The 15659-nt window shown below is 38.4% G+C and overlaps 1 protein-coding gene across 7 annotated transcripts in view; it reads left to right on the forward strand.

Moving 5' to 3' along the window:
- Positions 1-3930: 3930 nt before the first annotated feature.
- LOC127626613 (histone acetyltransferase p300-like) overlaps positions 3931-15659 on the forward strand; it is a 43261-nt gene continuing 31532 nt past the window's right edge. For 4 of the 7 annotated variants that reach the window (XM_052102525.1, XM_052102527.1, XM_052102529.1 and 1 more), the window contains exons 1-5: positions 3931-4350; positions 12856-13475; positions 13629-13805; positions 14225-14537; positions 14671-14784. In XM_052102525.1, the coding sequence (XP_051958485.1) occupies positions 4257-4350; positions 12856-13475; positions 13629-13805; positions 14225-14537; positions 14671-14784 (1318 nt within the window). In that variant the 5' untranslated portion in view covers positions 3931-4256. The remainder of the gene's footprint in view (positions 4351-12855; positions 13476-13628; positions 13806-14224; positions 14538-14670; positions 14785-15659) is intronic. The other 3 variants (XM_052102528.1, XM_052102532.1, XM_052102531.1) reach the window with 1 other exon arrangement.

A 15659-nucleotide genomic window follows, 5' to 3' on the forward strand; every position in this document is an offset into this window, starting at 1 on the left:
TTCACTATGATCAAGGACTGAGTCCATCAAAAGATTCAAGTCTCCTCCCAATATAATATCATGAGGGGTGCCAGCGGCTTGCAACATCCCTTCAAGGTCTATAAAAAAGCCCTGATCATCAACGTTAGGTACGTAAATATTAGCTAGAGTTTCAGCTAAAACAATAATGACTCTTCCTAATTTATCTTTAATCTGTTTAAGATATTTGAATTGTAGATGCTTACTTATCAGTGTTATGACTCCCCTGCTCTTACTTGAGCCAGCACTAAAGAAAAACTGTCCACCCCATATCTTCCCAAATTTTTCAGCTTCCTGCGGGGAAAGATGTGTTCTTGAAAAAACACTATATCATAACTCTCATGTTTAAGAAGAGAAATAACTTTTATGGGGTGCCCCAACCCATTTACATTCTACGTGGAGAGAGACAATCCACTCATAATAACATGACATTTTGACATATTAGAAAAAATAGATAGAGATAGATATAGACATTCAGATTCATCCACATAACTGTCACAAAGGTGTGTCCTCCACAAAACATCTCCAGCCTCTAGTAGAACCAGCACACTAAAAATAAATAAATGAAAAAAAAGGCCATTCAGTTTCGTCTGACAATCAAACAAATGTTCAGTGAGTCGGCACGTTCAACTGCTACATGAGTGCTACAAAAGTCCCAATCACTCCAATGTCCTGCAAGAAATACTCCACAAAACAAACTCCAACCAATAGGAGGCATAAGCACAAAGAACGTGCAGATTCATCCACAACACTGTCCTGAAGGAGTGCTGCTAGACAAAACAAAACCCAGCCGCTAGGCGGAACCAGCACAAAAAGAAACAAAAAAGGCCCTCTGCTTCCTCAGACAATCAAGTGGATGTTCAGTGAGTCGGTTCACTTGGCTGCAATGTGAGAACCAAAATATAAATTACTCAGTCCACTGACTTTAAGAAGGACATGGCTTGCTGGGGACATATAAATACTTTACGGCCATCCTTAGTATCTATTCTCAATTTGTCCCGGAACATCAGTGCAAAAGCGAACTTCCATTGGTGTCAGAGTTTCTTGCATTCCTTGAATTGATCACGTTTCTCTCTTGTTGAATTTGCACAGTCTGGGAACAGAAAATGCTATGGTTCTTCCAAGAAAGCCTTCCTTTACTCCTCGCCTCGCGTAACATGAGATCTTTATAGGATGATCTCAGAAATTTGGCCAGAATTGATCGGGGTCTGTCTCCCTCAGCAGATCGTCAAGCCAGGACTCTGTGAGCTCGCTCGATTTCCAGTTTATGGCCTGTTATGTCGAGCAGACTCGAAAAGAGCCCGTCCAGGAATTTCAATATATCCTGACCTTCTTTGTACTCAGGAATTCCAACAATTTGGATGTTATTCCGTCAGTTACAATTCTCCAAATCCTCCAAATTCTCCCAGACGCGCTCCAAATCCACCCTGGTCGCTAGCGGATTAGCAGCTAATTCCTTCTCTGAAGACACCAGGTAATCGATCTGTTTCTCGACATCCCCCACTCTTGTAACCACCTCAATGAATTTCACCTCCATGGCAGTGATCGATTGACGTATTGCCGAAAGATCCTCCAAGTCAGCAACGACCTTCGTCAACATTGCCGACACATTCAACTGTCACAGAATTTCCTTCAATTCACCAGCCAACTCAACTCCCTGTTTCAAGGCATCTGGAGGGGCATCAGCTTGAGCATGTAAGTGTCTTTTAATGTCTCCAGAGCCTGACGATTTTTAATTCTTTGACATATTGTCTTCCTAGGACAGTTATGGATCAGGGTGTTTTGAATCTCACTGGTGTATGACACAAAAAGTATCAAAACTAGCTAAGTGCACAGAGCTCGTTGTTCACACGTCCGAAGCTTACATGGCATCACGTGTCTCCATTAATAATGCATTTAAGAAATTCAGCAAAGATTGCAAGTGGCACTGGCCTTATTACGGTGTCCTTTGGGACTCTGAGTGTTTATCTTCTTTCTAACTTGGTAAGTCTAGGTTCTATGTTGCTGGCTTCAGGCCACTGTGTGAATTGTTGACCTGCAGTGACTGTGAAACAATTCCATCAAGAAGTTATTATCCACATTGTTAAGCCATTTTCTCCAGCTCTTCCTTTCATCTAATATCATGATGAAATTGATTAATCACCTTGAATTTATTTAATTTCAGCAGTGCTAATTTGGCAAATGTTTAATCCAGTTATTGCCTATAAAATAAGCTACCAAAATTTCCTCAGAATATTTAAATATATTTTTTCAATAGTGAATTAATTACTTTAATTTAAAGATAATGCATCCGAGAACAATTTTACTCAATTTGACTCTTTTTGCAACATTTTATTTTCAATACTTCCTTGAATAGTAAAGTCAATAATAACAGCCTGCTGTAATATTGCTTCCCTGTGTAAAAAAAATATACTAAGTATACTGAGGTAGAAATTCACTACTATACATTTTATAAGTGGACCACTAGAAAATTGCATTGCTGTTCTTACTAGCTTCCCTAAATGGCCATTTTTCTTATGGAAAGTTGGATTTTGGTTCTATTGTATTTGTATAAATTATTGATTTCTCATTTTAAATATTATATATATATATATTTTTGACTTAATATCCAAAGACACTGCTGCATTAAACAATTTTTGTGTTTTTTATTCATATATTACGGTAATGGTTAACAGCTTATGTGCCAACTGCATACATTATTATATTATAAGGACATTACTAATGGCTAGAAAATCTGTTAACTAAATAAATATAATAATATATATTTATATATCATATAGCTGTCATCCAACAAGGTTGATTGAAATAAATGTTTATTGTGGTGAGGGGGTTATAGTGATAAATATAGAGACAATAGTTATATGGCAACATTTTTCAAGTTATACAAATATTTTTAAGACAGAAAGATGCTTTTTTTGAGCAACAAATTAGATAATACTTATTCAAAATGACCACTTCTTAAAAGGGTGAGCCATTTAATGTTAACATCAATCACATTTGGCATTTTATAACATACCAAGTATTCTAACAAATTAATGTCCATTGTCATTGGATCAGTCAATGTGAGCACACTTTAAAAATTTTCATAACAAATTAAGTATTTTGTCTCAAAATAAATGTGATAATTTAGGGTACATAAATATGCCACATTTTAAAAATGATTAACTATTAGATAAAATTACCCCAAAGTCAAATGTCATACATAGCATGAAATAATCTCATGGATCAGGGATACTTTGCAGTGTAAAGTGACAAACAGGAGTTTAGGAAAGTGTTGTGGTAGGTTTTGTTGCCATTTATTGTTTTTGGAGAAAACTAAATAAAAATATGGCTTTTATCTGGCTGTCTTTTCGCCTAACACTACATCAGAATTCATGCATAAATGAATTTGAACCTACACAAGCATTTCAAATTTTTCTTTCTGCAACTAAGAATGTCATTATGCGATTTTTAAAATAAAATATTTCATTTAGCAGTTGTTTTAGCCCTTTTTAACTAATATTTTACAGAACCAACGTGGGACAGTGTAGATTAATTTAGATTAGAATGGGCACTATAATACTATTACAGCTAAATCATGTTAAGATTAACCATGTAAATCTAATGTAGTTTGTTAGATTTTGATTACTTCTTGACTTGTGATATGTTCAAAATTAAAACTGCATATGATCAAAGGAATTTGAAAGGTGTTTTATCATCAAAGTCTTTAATCTATTAATTCTGTACTTAAGAGTTTCAATTACTAAATAACAAATGACTTCTGTATAAAAAAAATAAAAATAAAAATAAGAATAAAAAATAGATAACATTCATTCGAGTTAACATTCATCAAACTAAAGCATGTCACTCTCGTTTCCAACCAGACCTACAATCCAGTCTTCAAAACAAACGATGCGAACAGATACGGGCAGACCAAGAAAATTATTTTAAATACATGATCGGTCAATACTACAACTCTTAGATGGGACTAGAGTTCTCATAGAGCCGCCTCCGCTTGCAGTATTGTATAAAGAACAAAAATCGGGCTGGGGAGGGGGTTGATAGATACGCCGAAGCTGAAATCGAGAGGCGAATCCAGGAAAGAGGAGTATTTTTTACACGGGACTTTCCCCCCCTTCGTCCCTAAAAAGGAGGGGGAAAAGTCACATTTAAAGGCGTTAATTTTTTTAAAACCGAGGATTACAAATAGGCTCGGGCGCCTATCTCTGAGGATATATATTTTAATTCGTTAAAAAAATATGGCCGAGAACGTTCTGGACCCTGGCCCGCCTTCAGCAAAGAGGCCTAAACTGTCCTCCCCGGCACTATCAGCCTCAGCCAGCGATGGAAACGGTAAATATTATGGTTTCGTTTCATTTCTCATGGTACCGATATTTTTTTGAAATGCTTATTTATGACCGTTTTGTATACGCCTGTGCACAGATAAGTCGTGAAGATGGTTGTGTGTTTTCTTTTTCAGTTTTGTCACGGGCTTGCAAGCTTAGGCTAGTTTGGGAAGCTAACGACGTCGGATACGCATGAGATTAGCTTTAGCTTGTCATTGCAGCTCGCACAGAGCGGATGGTGTTTAGCATTAGCGCGAGCTGTTCCTCTGGCCCCTCACAGCGGTGCACTTAGCCAGCGACTGTGCTCGGTGTCAACCGCTGTAAATGTAGAGCAGTGTGGCTACAAATCAGAATATAATGTGTATACGGCCGCGAGAACGATATAATTTCATTAACGCCTGATTTGCTGCCGTTCTTGCTTGCAAATAGTTTGGATCAGTCTTCCAGATGAAAATGGAAATTTATAAAAAATATTCAAAGATTTGCGGTGCAATTAAAATAATGTGAAAATTGCATGTGTCTTCAGAAAATGCAATGTTCGCATTAGATCACGGCTTGATTTACGGCGATTAACATTAATTAGCCAGGCTGCTATACTATGAGTCAATCAACATCGAAACTTTTTGAATGCACTTGACCACAGTTGTTTTCACCAACTGCTCATGTGCAGAGACCACAATCTCTGGCCACTAAATGACCCCCTGTGTTTTCCTGGAAGTATCCTAGTATTCGTTTTATAATTAATAAACGTGATTAAATTGGGTTCGCTAGCTTAGTCCGCTAATAACAAACTGATGTTGAAGGCCCACACAACAACTCGACTCCCTGCCATTGTTAGCTGGTTGCATATCAAATAATTTTTGATTATTTTTAAGTCTGAAAGGGAGGTTCACTGTTTAAGCTGAATGTATTAGCTTGTTGAAACACTGTTTATTACGCTTAAATGGTAGGGACGTCACCTTTGTGTGTTTTAGACAATACAAATGTACTTGTATTGTGTTGGAGTGAGTTAGCCTGTTGGCTCAAATAGAATAGCCCTTCGTGGACGTCGGTCATTTTTTTCGCATCTTGATTTCCATTGTTCAGCAATAACATAACTGACGAGCCTGTCTCCTAAAAACAAACCGTAAAACTCATCTGTAGGCTAAGAAACCCGAGTTATAACCACACAGGTCTCATGTTGTAACGTAATGAAGTGTTACTCGTGAACGTTTCTGGTTATATGCGGCGACTTGGATGTATCAAAGGCGAGTTACGGTCCTTTGTTGATGTCTCTCATGTCTTTCAACCTCTGTTGCTCGAGTTTGATCAGTTCTTGAAACAACTTAATTTATTATGTTACATGAATGTATGCTTGTGCCTAGCGTATTTCAAAAATGTTGGTGCGTAACAAGTTCAGCATAATTTGTATTGTCTGAGTAGTGAATGTGTCGGACCATCACAGTTGACAATTTTGTGAGCAAATTAACTATTTTCCCTTTTATGTCAGCTGCCAATTTAGCAGATTGGACCAAGTTATATATGAAAAGACATGTGGGAAAGCATAAGATGTTTTTTTTGTTACTTGTCAAACATTTGAATTGATGCAATTAAATGTCAGTTAGTGATCTGTTTGGATGGACATTAAAATACTTCCCAAACCAAGCTTGGTCCAAATATAGTGCAATTGCTTATGCATTTATTTTATCAAATGGTGTTTTATGTCTGCAAGTGTCACCGGACAGTCAGTGGTGACCACCCCAATCCCTCAAACAACATGTCAAATATATCTGTTTTTGGCTCCCTTTTAAACCATAATTATGTATTAATGTATTCCCTAATAAACATGCCTGTTAATTAGATATGTGACTGTTCAAGTGAACCTCATTTTGATGGCGTGGATTACAGACCTGCATAATTGGAAAGAGAGATGACACTGTCCCTGTTTCCACCTGGTATTAAAAGAGATATTTCACCCAAAAATGAAAATGCTCTCATGATTTACTCACCCTCATGCCATCCCAGATGTGTATAACTTTCTTTCTTCAGCAGAACACATATTAAGATTTTTAGAAGAATATTTCAGCTCTGTAGGTCCATACGATGCAAGTGGATGGTGATCAACACTTTAAAGCTCCAAAAAGCACAGACAATTGTAAAAAAAGTAATCCGTACGACTCCCGTGGTTCAATTAATGTCTTCTATACCGTAAAGATCACGTTGGGTGAGAAACAGATCACTATTTAAGTCCTTTTCTCTAAAATTGTTTACTTTCTGATGCACGTCCAGGAGGGGACTCCATTTATGCTGCCTCTCGTGTGATGTAATCGCGTTGGCATGTTCATCCAAGAAATGTCGCAATACAACCGGAAGTGCAGCTCAATTTGTTTACAAGAGAACGCTGTTCTCAAGGTTCATTGGTTTTGCTTTCGTTTGTACATGCCAGCGCTCTTGCGTCACACAAGGGGTAGCATGAATGCAGCTGAAATAATTTCCTTAACTCAACTTTTAGACGATGGTGCTAACAATGGCAAGATCATGGGTTCGATTCCCAGGGAACACACAAACTGATTAAATTTAACGCTTTGGATAAGTGTCTGCAAAATGTTATTTAAGTGGATTAACCTGAGCTTCATATGTGTGCGTTTGTCATCTTTGTCTGCATGTTGATATCAGAAACACGGAAGAAGATCTGTGACGTTCTCGTGCTTGTATATGTATTCACTTTTTCAAATTGTAAATGGTCTGCACTTATATAACGTCTCTGTAACCTTAGCGGTTCAAAGCGGTTTACACTGTGACTCATTCAACCATTCACACACACATTCACACACCAATGATGGCAGAGCTGCCATGCAAGGCACTAGCCTGCCATTGGGAGCAACTTGGGGTTCAGTGTCTTGCCCAAGGACACGTTGGCATGTGGAGTCGTGTGGGCTGGGAATCAAACCACCAACCATGCGATTTGTGGACAACCCGCTCTACCACCTGAGCCCCACAGCCGCTCTGGGCCTGATTGTCCGATCGGATGGTTATTTCCTTTTAAAGTTGCACATAACTAGAAAAGCTTTAACTCTTGTTCTAGTGGAGCGGTTTGACAGATGTGGGCTGGTGCATCGCTGCTGACCGGGACACATTCAGGACAGATTGCGTTTCACACCTTAATTCCAATCTGGTCACATGCATTTTTGGATCACGTTTCCACCTGCATTTAGCTTGGACCACTTGTGATTGGATGACCCAATACGTGTCTTAATACCAGGTGTAAACCGGGTCTTTGTTACCAGAATTGAGATGCACTTAAACAAACCAATGTTTCTACAGAATGATAATAGAAAGTGGTCACTGTGGTCTCTGAATGGTGAATCACCATTAAAGTCTCTGATGGTTTTAAGTTAGGTTGTGATGTAAGAATTGATGTAAGCCCCTTAGTGTAGTGGTTCTCAAACCTGTCCTGGAAGCCCCTCAACACTACATATTTTGGATGTCTCCTCAATCAAACACACCTGATTCAACTCATCATCAGCTTGTTAGTGGAGACTCAAAAACTTGAATTGGGTATGTCAAAAAAAGGGCAACGTGCAAAATGTGCAGTGCTGGGGGGCTTCCAGGACCGGTTTGAGAACCACTGCGGTATATTGGAAAGATTTGATTTATCCTATTCAGTTGTCCATGATCCATATTTATGCACTTTTACTTTAAGGGGTTGACGATACATCTGTTTGACTGAATAATCTGTGCCGATAGTTGCTTTCTAGAACCAATGGTTATCTGCAAAAACAAACACTGATAGTTTTTCTGTGGCTAAAAACCTTCAGGAGAATAAATGGGCAACAAAAAGCTTAAATTAGGGGAATGTTTACTTAAAGAGCATTGAAATTGAGCCATGTCTGTGTCAGCATCAGGACTAGTTCAAGATTGTCCAAGCAAAATGTTATAAAAAAAAACACACGTATAAGCAATCGCTGATAATCTATTCCTAATGGATGATGCTCTACTGCTGATTAATTACTAGAGATTGGCCGATATACTGTATCGGTTTAATTGATTATTCGGTGCCTATAGTTTTTTTAGCTACTTTTTTGAAATATTGGTTATCAGTAAAAATCAATGCAGATATTTTTTTATTATTATCAGGGCTCCTGATTGTGACTAATATGGTCCCAAATGAGACCAAAAATAATTGATTGCGACAGTAATTTAAAATCTATTCACCATTGGCGACAGTCAGGTTGTGTACGTTCATATGCAGTTTCGTCAGATTTCATCTTGTGAGTTATTGAATATATTTTTAGAATGCGCACCACCGGAGCATCTCGTGCCACTTTTCACCCGTTCTGTTTCTGAAGAGCTCGCTGCACCGCACGCAACAACAAACCCATAGAGGGTGAGACAAAGTCGTGAACAAAAGACTCTTTTGAACTGGATCTTTTCCATGAATCATCCGAATAGAACTGAGGGTTTGAACTCAGGAGCTCAGGTTAGCAGTTTGAATAAGATTCACTTTCTCAGCGAATCAGCCATCAGTGAGCTCACAACTGGGAGCACAGACATTTCAAAATATGAGTCCCATGAGTATTTCGGACTTCTTTATAATTGAAAGTCCTGTATTGTGTACCACTTTTTTCCCCTGGTAATTATTTATTGGGATCAGAGTAGCACAATAAACAGTCTCTACTGTTACCGGATGGCCCCAGACACAAAGAAAGTCTATATAAAAAAATACAAAATAAATTAAAAAAAGAAATATGTATATTTCTTTTTAATTTTTTTTTTAATTGCATTTTTTTTATGTGTGTGTGTGTGTGTGTGTGTGTGTGTGTGTGTATGTATGTATGTATAATATATAAATTATACATACATAAAACATTTAAATAACGCATTAAAAAAATTAATTAACGCAATTAATCACACTGCCCCCAGACCTTAATAAGGAAGATTCATGAGAAATACAAGCTTATAGTACCACCTGTTTACTCCAGAGGGCAGTAAGTGAAATTTCAGCTGTATGAGCAATGCACAGATTATACAGGGAACAAAACAACCCTTCAGCAGGCAGCACAACACTAACATGCATTATGTTCTTGTGTTCAAAACACTTGATGGAGCGCAAATTTGAACTAAGGGATCTCAAGATGTGTTCTAAGTATTAAACTATAATTAAAAATGTCATGTTTATGATGCAACGGACCTGAAACGCTACACAAGCATGTCTGACGCAGGTGTACATTAACTCTTTCCCTGCCAAACACAGAATTTTCCGTGTGTTATGAAAAAACGCTTCCCCGCCAAACACGGAATTTTCCGGGTTTCCGTGTTTTAGGTGTTATACGGTAAGGAAGACCCCTGCGCATGTTTTGAAAGAGTACGCAACTCTTTGATCAAAGAAACAGACTGCGATCGTCTCAAACATGAAGAAGTGGAGTATTGAGAAGCTCAAAATATCAGACATAAACATGCCTTTTTCTCAGCTTTTTGTCTGAAATGTTGTTTTTTGACAAAACCTACCACTGTTCAAGTCGCAATAAAAAAAGAACAAATGAAGATAAAATAAAATCTTTTTTTTTTGCCTAAAAGCAGAGGCCCAGATCTTTATTTTGATATATAGCATCTTCATATATTCATGGAAAAAAATATTCTGGGGCCATTAAAGTTTAGCGAAAATCGTCAAAAACCCTGGCGGTGGCTGGCAACTTTTTTTTAAAAACGCTGGCGGGGAAAGAGTTAACGGGTCCTTAAACAAACCCTTATAATAAATCTCAAACTGACTGACAAATTCACTTGTGAAATGAATTGCTGTGAACTGTATGCCAATGATTGTCTTATGTTCAATAATATGATCGTAAACAATCTGTTATCTCTTATATTTGTATAAATTATGAAAGGGGTGTGAACATTTATGAGACAAAAGGGAATGCAAACTTCTCTTCCCAGCTAAATATTCTGTTTATTAAACTTTCGATGAATCTGTTATCAGCTGACCTTTTCTTTGGCTTTCTATCTTGTTTCTGATCAGCAATCTAAATTGAGAAAATCTGTGATTTTGGCTACTAAAAACTGGCATTTGGCTCCTTAATGTTTCAGTTTAGGAGCCAATGGCTTCCAAGTCATTTCTAACATTATTAACACCTTGTGGGGATTTGCAGTACCTACATCTGTCATCATTGTCTATATTCATCCATATTTTTATCCTCACTTCAATGGCTATTTTGCTATTTTGATTAGATAATCAAGTATTCTAAATTGAAGCGAGGGCATGGAAAGAAATATGCGACTTCTGTATATGGAATCGTGTTAGCATGTGAACTTTATAGTGTTTTTATTGTAATACATTATAGATGATTTTAAGAGTGCATGTTTTGTTTCCCTTTATGTGTTTGTGTGAGCTGGAAGCAGAGACATTTCAAATTAAGAGTCCCTGGTGTATTTTGTACTTGTTAGGCTAATTGTTAAAAGTCCCAGTTTGTGCACCAAATCTTCATTTTTTTTTTCTGGTTGTTATTGGGAGTTTGGTTGCACTATTAACTACATCTGGGATTTTATTCATTTTGGACTCCTGCAGCTTCTATGTCTGCCCGTCACAGTGAGGAAAGACTGAATTAAAAAAAAATGTAACATTCAACAAATACATTTGAAAAAATTATAAAAGAACTGCTCATATTAGATATGTTAATGAATAATCAATGATCGATCAATCTTTTTTTTTTTTTTTTTTTTTTTTATGAATCAATGTTAGTACAAATGGTTCAGGATTCATGTCAGCAAATAGAGAAAATACTGAATTTTGTGTTTGTTGAATTGGAGTCTTGCAGAAACCCTACTCCTACCCTTAAACATAACCCTAACCTTAAACCTACCCTAAATCTAACTTTAGTAACAGCGAATGAGATCTTGCGAGACTTAGGCTAATTCACTTCCTTGCTTGTAAAGATGAAGTGTGATAAATGGAGCGTTTTCTCTATAGATGAACATTACGTTTACTGCATAAACATTGATAGTGTGTTAAAGTACTCCTACAACATGACAACAGGCTTTGTTGATCCGCCGATCTCCCTGTATAATCCACACTGACCCAAACATCAGTTTGTGCTGAGAGAGCAGGAACATTCACCTGAAATCTCACCGACCCCATTTTCACATGGTATTACGATGTTTCTCTGGTGATCCGATTACATTTGGTCAGGTGTGACACATCACTGTTTATACCTGGTCATTTAAATGCATCTCCTGTGACCACTTGTGTTTGGATTTGGAGGGGAAGGACTCTGTTTCATGACAACATCAATCACTATGTAAGTGTGTTACTGAAACAGATCTTAATACTAGGTGGAATCAAGGTCACTGTCACCAGTGTAGAGGTATGTTATTAACTGTATTCACACAGCTTATAATTTGACTCCATTTCAAATAAACAAATACAGGCCTGAAATATCCCACAATGTACAATCATGAACTCAAATCTGTATCTTCTGTACAAGTTATTGTTAACAGTGTAACATTAACAGTAAATTAAACAATTCACAAATGTATACTAAATGGTCTGAATGTATGAAAAAAAAAATAAATACACTGAAAATGTATTAAGAGGAAAATACCAATACTTTTCTTATTTATTTAAATTATATTTAAAAAGTATGCTACATGGCATGCAGATTTTACTTCAGTTGCTGTGTCACGTTTTCACATTTCCATTTCTTGTTCAGTAAGGAATTTTTCTCCAATGCAATGTTGATGTTTTCAAGTTTACATTAGAAATGTTGGTCAGTCAAAAATCAAACTTTGAATAAATAAAGCTTTGATTGAAGTAAAACATGCGTCTTGTATTTTTGGAGTTTCAAGCTGTTGACCACTTTTCACTATTTATTATTGTTATTGTTAATGATTAATCGAATCTCATTCATTAACATTAACTCTTTTAGATTGTAGACCATTATATAGTAGATGATTGTAAGAGTGCTTGTTTTGTTTCCCCCTTATATGTTTGTATAAGCTAGAAGCACAGACATTTCAGAATTAGAGTCCCCAGCGTATTTCAGGTTTGCTTAAACTCAAGTCCTGTGTTATGTGCCAAATCTTAATTTTTTTCTGGTTATGCATTTGAGATTTTACTTATTTTGTACTCTTGCAGCCTCTAGGTCTGTTCCCGTCATAGTAAGGAAATATATATATATATATTTTTTTTAATATTCAATAAATGTAATTTAAAAGCTATTCGCTGATTAATCGGTTATCTGCATTTTCCATCATGTTAGTTATCGGTATTGGCAAAATACACTATCGACCGTCCTCTAATTTATCACTGTTTATCTTGAGTACCATTTTATCGCTGTCCCTGCTTTCTATCAATTAACTTGTGATTAGATATGCTTGCAAATCTCCACATGTCAGAGTTTGGTATATTGGTCTCATACTGTTTGAGCTTGACATCTAATAACTCGTGCTAGTTTTCAGAGTCAAGTCCATAATTTTCCCTTGTAAAATTTTAGGGAAAGATATGATCTCCTTTAATTCTCGTTATTGATGTCTCTTGTAGATTTTGGCTCACTTTTTGACCTAGAGCATGACCTCCCAGATGAGCTAATCAATTCCTCAGAGCTGAGTCTGGCAAATGGAGGGGACCTCAGCCAGCTGCACACCAACTTGGGTAGTGGGAGCGGGGCCATCGGAGGACTTGTGTCCAGTGGCCAGGATGCAGCAGCCAAGCACAAGCAGCTATCAGAACTTCTCCGGCATGGATCCACACCTGCTACACAACAACAGGGAGCAATGGGCAGTCCAGCAGGAACCTCAGTGGGGTTGTTCGGTAATATGAAGGCTTCCCCAGGTCCCCAGGGTTTGGGCCCACAAGGGCAGCAACATCTTTCTCCTCAACAGACCACAATTATGCAGCAACAGCAGCAGATTACCGGGATGGTGGGCATAAACAGGAATATGCTCGGACATCAGAAAGGTAATGGACAGCAGCAGCCAGGAGGGCCCACTGCCCAGCAACAAAACATGCTGGGAGGACAGATGATGAATGGCTCGCCCCGAATGGGACATCACAATCCGGGCATAGGCAGCAACAGCAACCTGTTGGCAGAGGCTCTTCAGCAGCAGACAGCAGGAGGCCAGGGTGGACTGAGGGCACAGCAGCCTGGAGCAATGAACAAGGTAAACCTTGCTGAAGAAAAAAAACCACACACACTGTGGTGGAACCTCTTCTTCATAGTGCTTTTATTAATTAATATTTTTTTAATTTGGCAAAGTGAACTTCATAGGAGCAGTTTTTGAAAAATGTTTTCCAATTTCCTTTATTTGTTGCAGATGGGGATGAATGCAGCTTCAGGCCCCTATGGAGGCCCATATGGTCAGCCTGCCAGTCAGAGTCTGGGTGTTGCAGGGCTGGCCCCTCAGCTTCAGAACAAACCAGGTCTGCCCAACAATCCGGCCCAGTTTAACCTTGACAAGAAACCTCAGCCTTTGCAAGGCATACCTGGCATGGTTAGTACATGGTGTCCACTTTGATATTCATCTACATGCTTGTATATAGTTTAAGTAGTAGCATTTATCGGTAGCATAAATGTTCTCTGTGTACTATTTAAATGTACAAGATATAAAGGGATAGTTTACCCAGAAGTCAGCATCATGTTGTTCCAAACAACATGAATTTCTTCCTTTTGTGGACTGACAGCTTCAGTCACTATTCACTTTCATAGTATGGGTGAATGGTGACTTAGGTTATCAGTCCCTGAATTCTGCCGAACATCTCCCATTGTGTTCCACAGAAGAAAGAAGTCATAGTTTAGAATAATATGAGGGTGAGTAAATAAGTTTAGAATTGCATTTATTAATTTGTTTGTGAGAACTAACCCTTTAAAATGTATTTTATGATTTATCTCCATCTCTCATCGTGTTCACAGCAGGCTTCTCAGCCTTCCCCAGCAGGTGCTGCCGGAGGTGCAGGATCGGCCAGCATGGTGCCCAACACCCAAGGAAGTCTCGGCCCTGGATCAGCCTTGACTGCAGCAGCAGTGGGAGGTGTACCTCCAACGGCTGACCCAGAAAAGCGCAAACTCATACAGCAGCAGCTGGTGCTTTTGCTCCATGCTCACAAATGCCAGAGGCGGGAGCAGGCCAATGGGGAAGTAAGGCAGTGTAGCTTGCCCCACTGTCGTACCATGAAGAATGTTCTTAATCACATGACGCACTGCCAGGCTGGCAAGTCTTGCCAAGGTAAGTGTATGAACTGCACAAAACTGGAAAAAAAACACGGCACTTTCTGTTATGTTGTTCTGCAATTCTGCCCATTAACATTGGCCATTACCATTATTGGGCTTCGTGTTTTTATTGTTTCTTTCTTTTTCAGTGGCGCACTGTGCCTCGTCCAGACAGATAATCTCTCACTGGAAGAACTGCACACGGCATGACTGCCCTGTATGTCTACCTTTAAAAAATGCAGGAGATAAGAGGAATCAGCAGTGTGAGTGTGTGTATTAAAACAAAAGATGTTGTTTCATGCATGTCAATCATACTCTCTCACTTAATTCGAACATACAAACATAGAAAGTTACATACAATATGTAGCTGTTATGTAATTGTTGTTCAATCTTTATGGGTTAGTTAACCCCTACCTTCGAACTCACGAATCCAGGGTGTGCTGAGTGACTCCAGCCAGGTCTCCTAAGCAACCAAATTGGTCCAGTTGCTAGGGAGGGTAGAGTCACACAGGGTAACCACCTCGTGGTCGCAATTAGTGGTTCTCGATCTCAATGGGGCACATGGTAAGTTGTACATGGATTGTGGAGAGTAGCATGAGCCTCCACATGCTGGTGTCATGCACAATGCGCCACGTGATAAGATGCATGGACTGACTGTCTCAGAAGCGGAGGCAACTGAGACTTGTCCTCCGCCACCCAGATTGATGTGACTAACCGTGCCACCATGAGGACCTAATAAGTAGTGGGAATTGGGCTTTCCAAATTGGGAACAAAAAGTGTTTCTTCAAGCACGTGTCTGTGTGTCTACGGGCAAATTATTTGTAATATTAATTTGATATTAATAGCCTAATAATAATAATAATAATAATAGTTTAATACATTAATGGGAAAACAAGCCAAATATCATCTTGACATCATCGAAGGCATCAGCTATTGCTGATCACTCTGACCATCGTCGATCCCAGAGATCGTCTGTTGCACAACTCTAATGTGCATTTCTCTATTAATTAACAACATTTTCAGACAGTCTCCTTGCTGGTTTTTCCGACACATTCAGAATCATTACCGCTTTTGCCGTTGTCGCTGCGGGTCGCTTCGTGTGCGCATATAAAATTTTTATTTTAAAGGCTCATTATTA

The sequence above is a fragment of the Xyrauchen texanus genome, chromosome 33 (assembly GCF_025860055.1).
Source record: "Xyrauchen texanus isolate HMW12.3.18 chromosome 33, RBS_HiC_50CHRs, whole genome shotgun sequence".
Lineage (NCBI taxonomy): Eukaryota > Metazoa > Chordata > Actinopteri > Cypriniformes > Catostomidae > Xyrauchen > Xyrauchen texanus.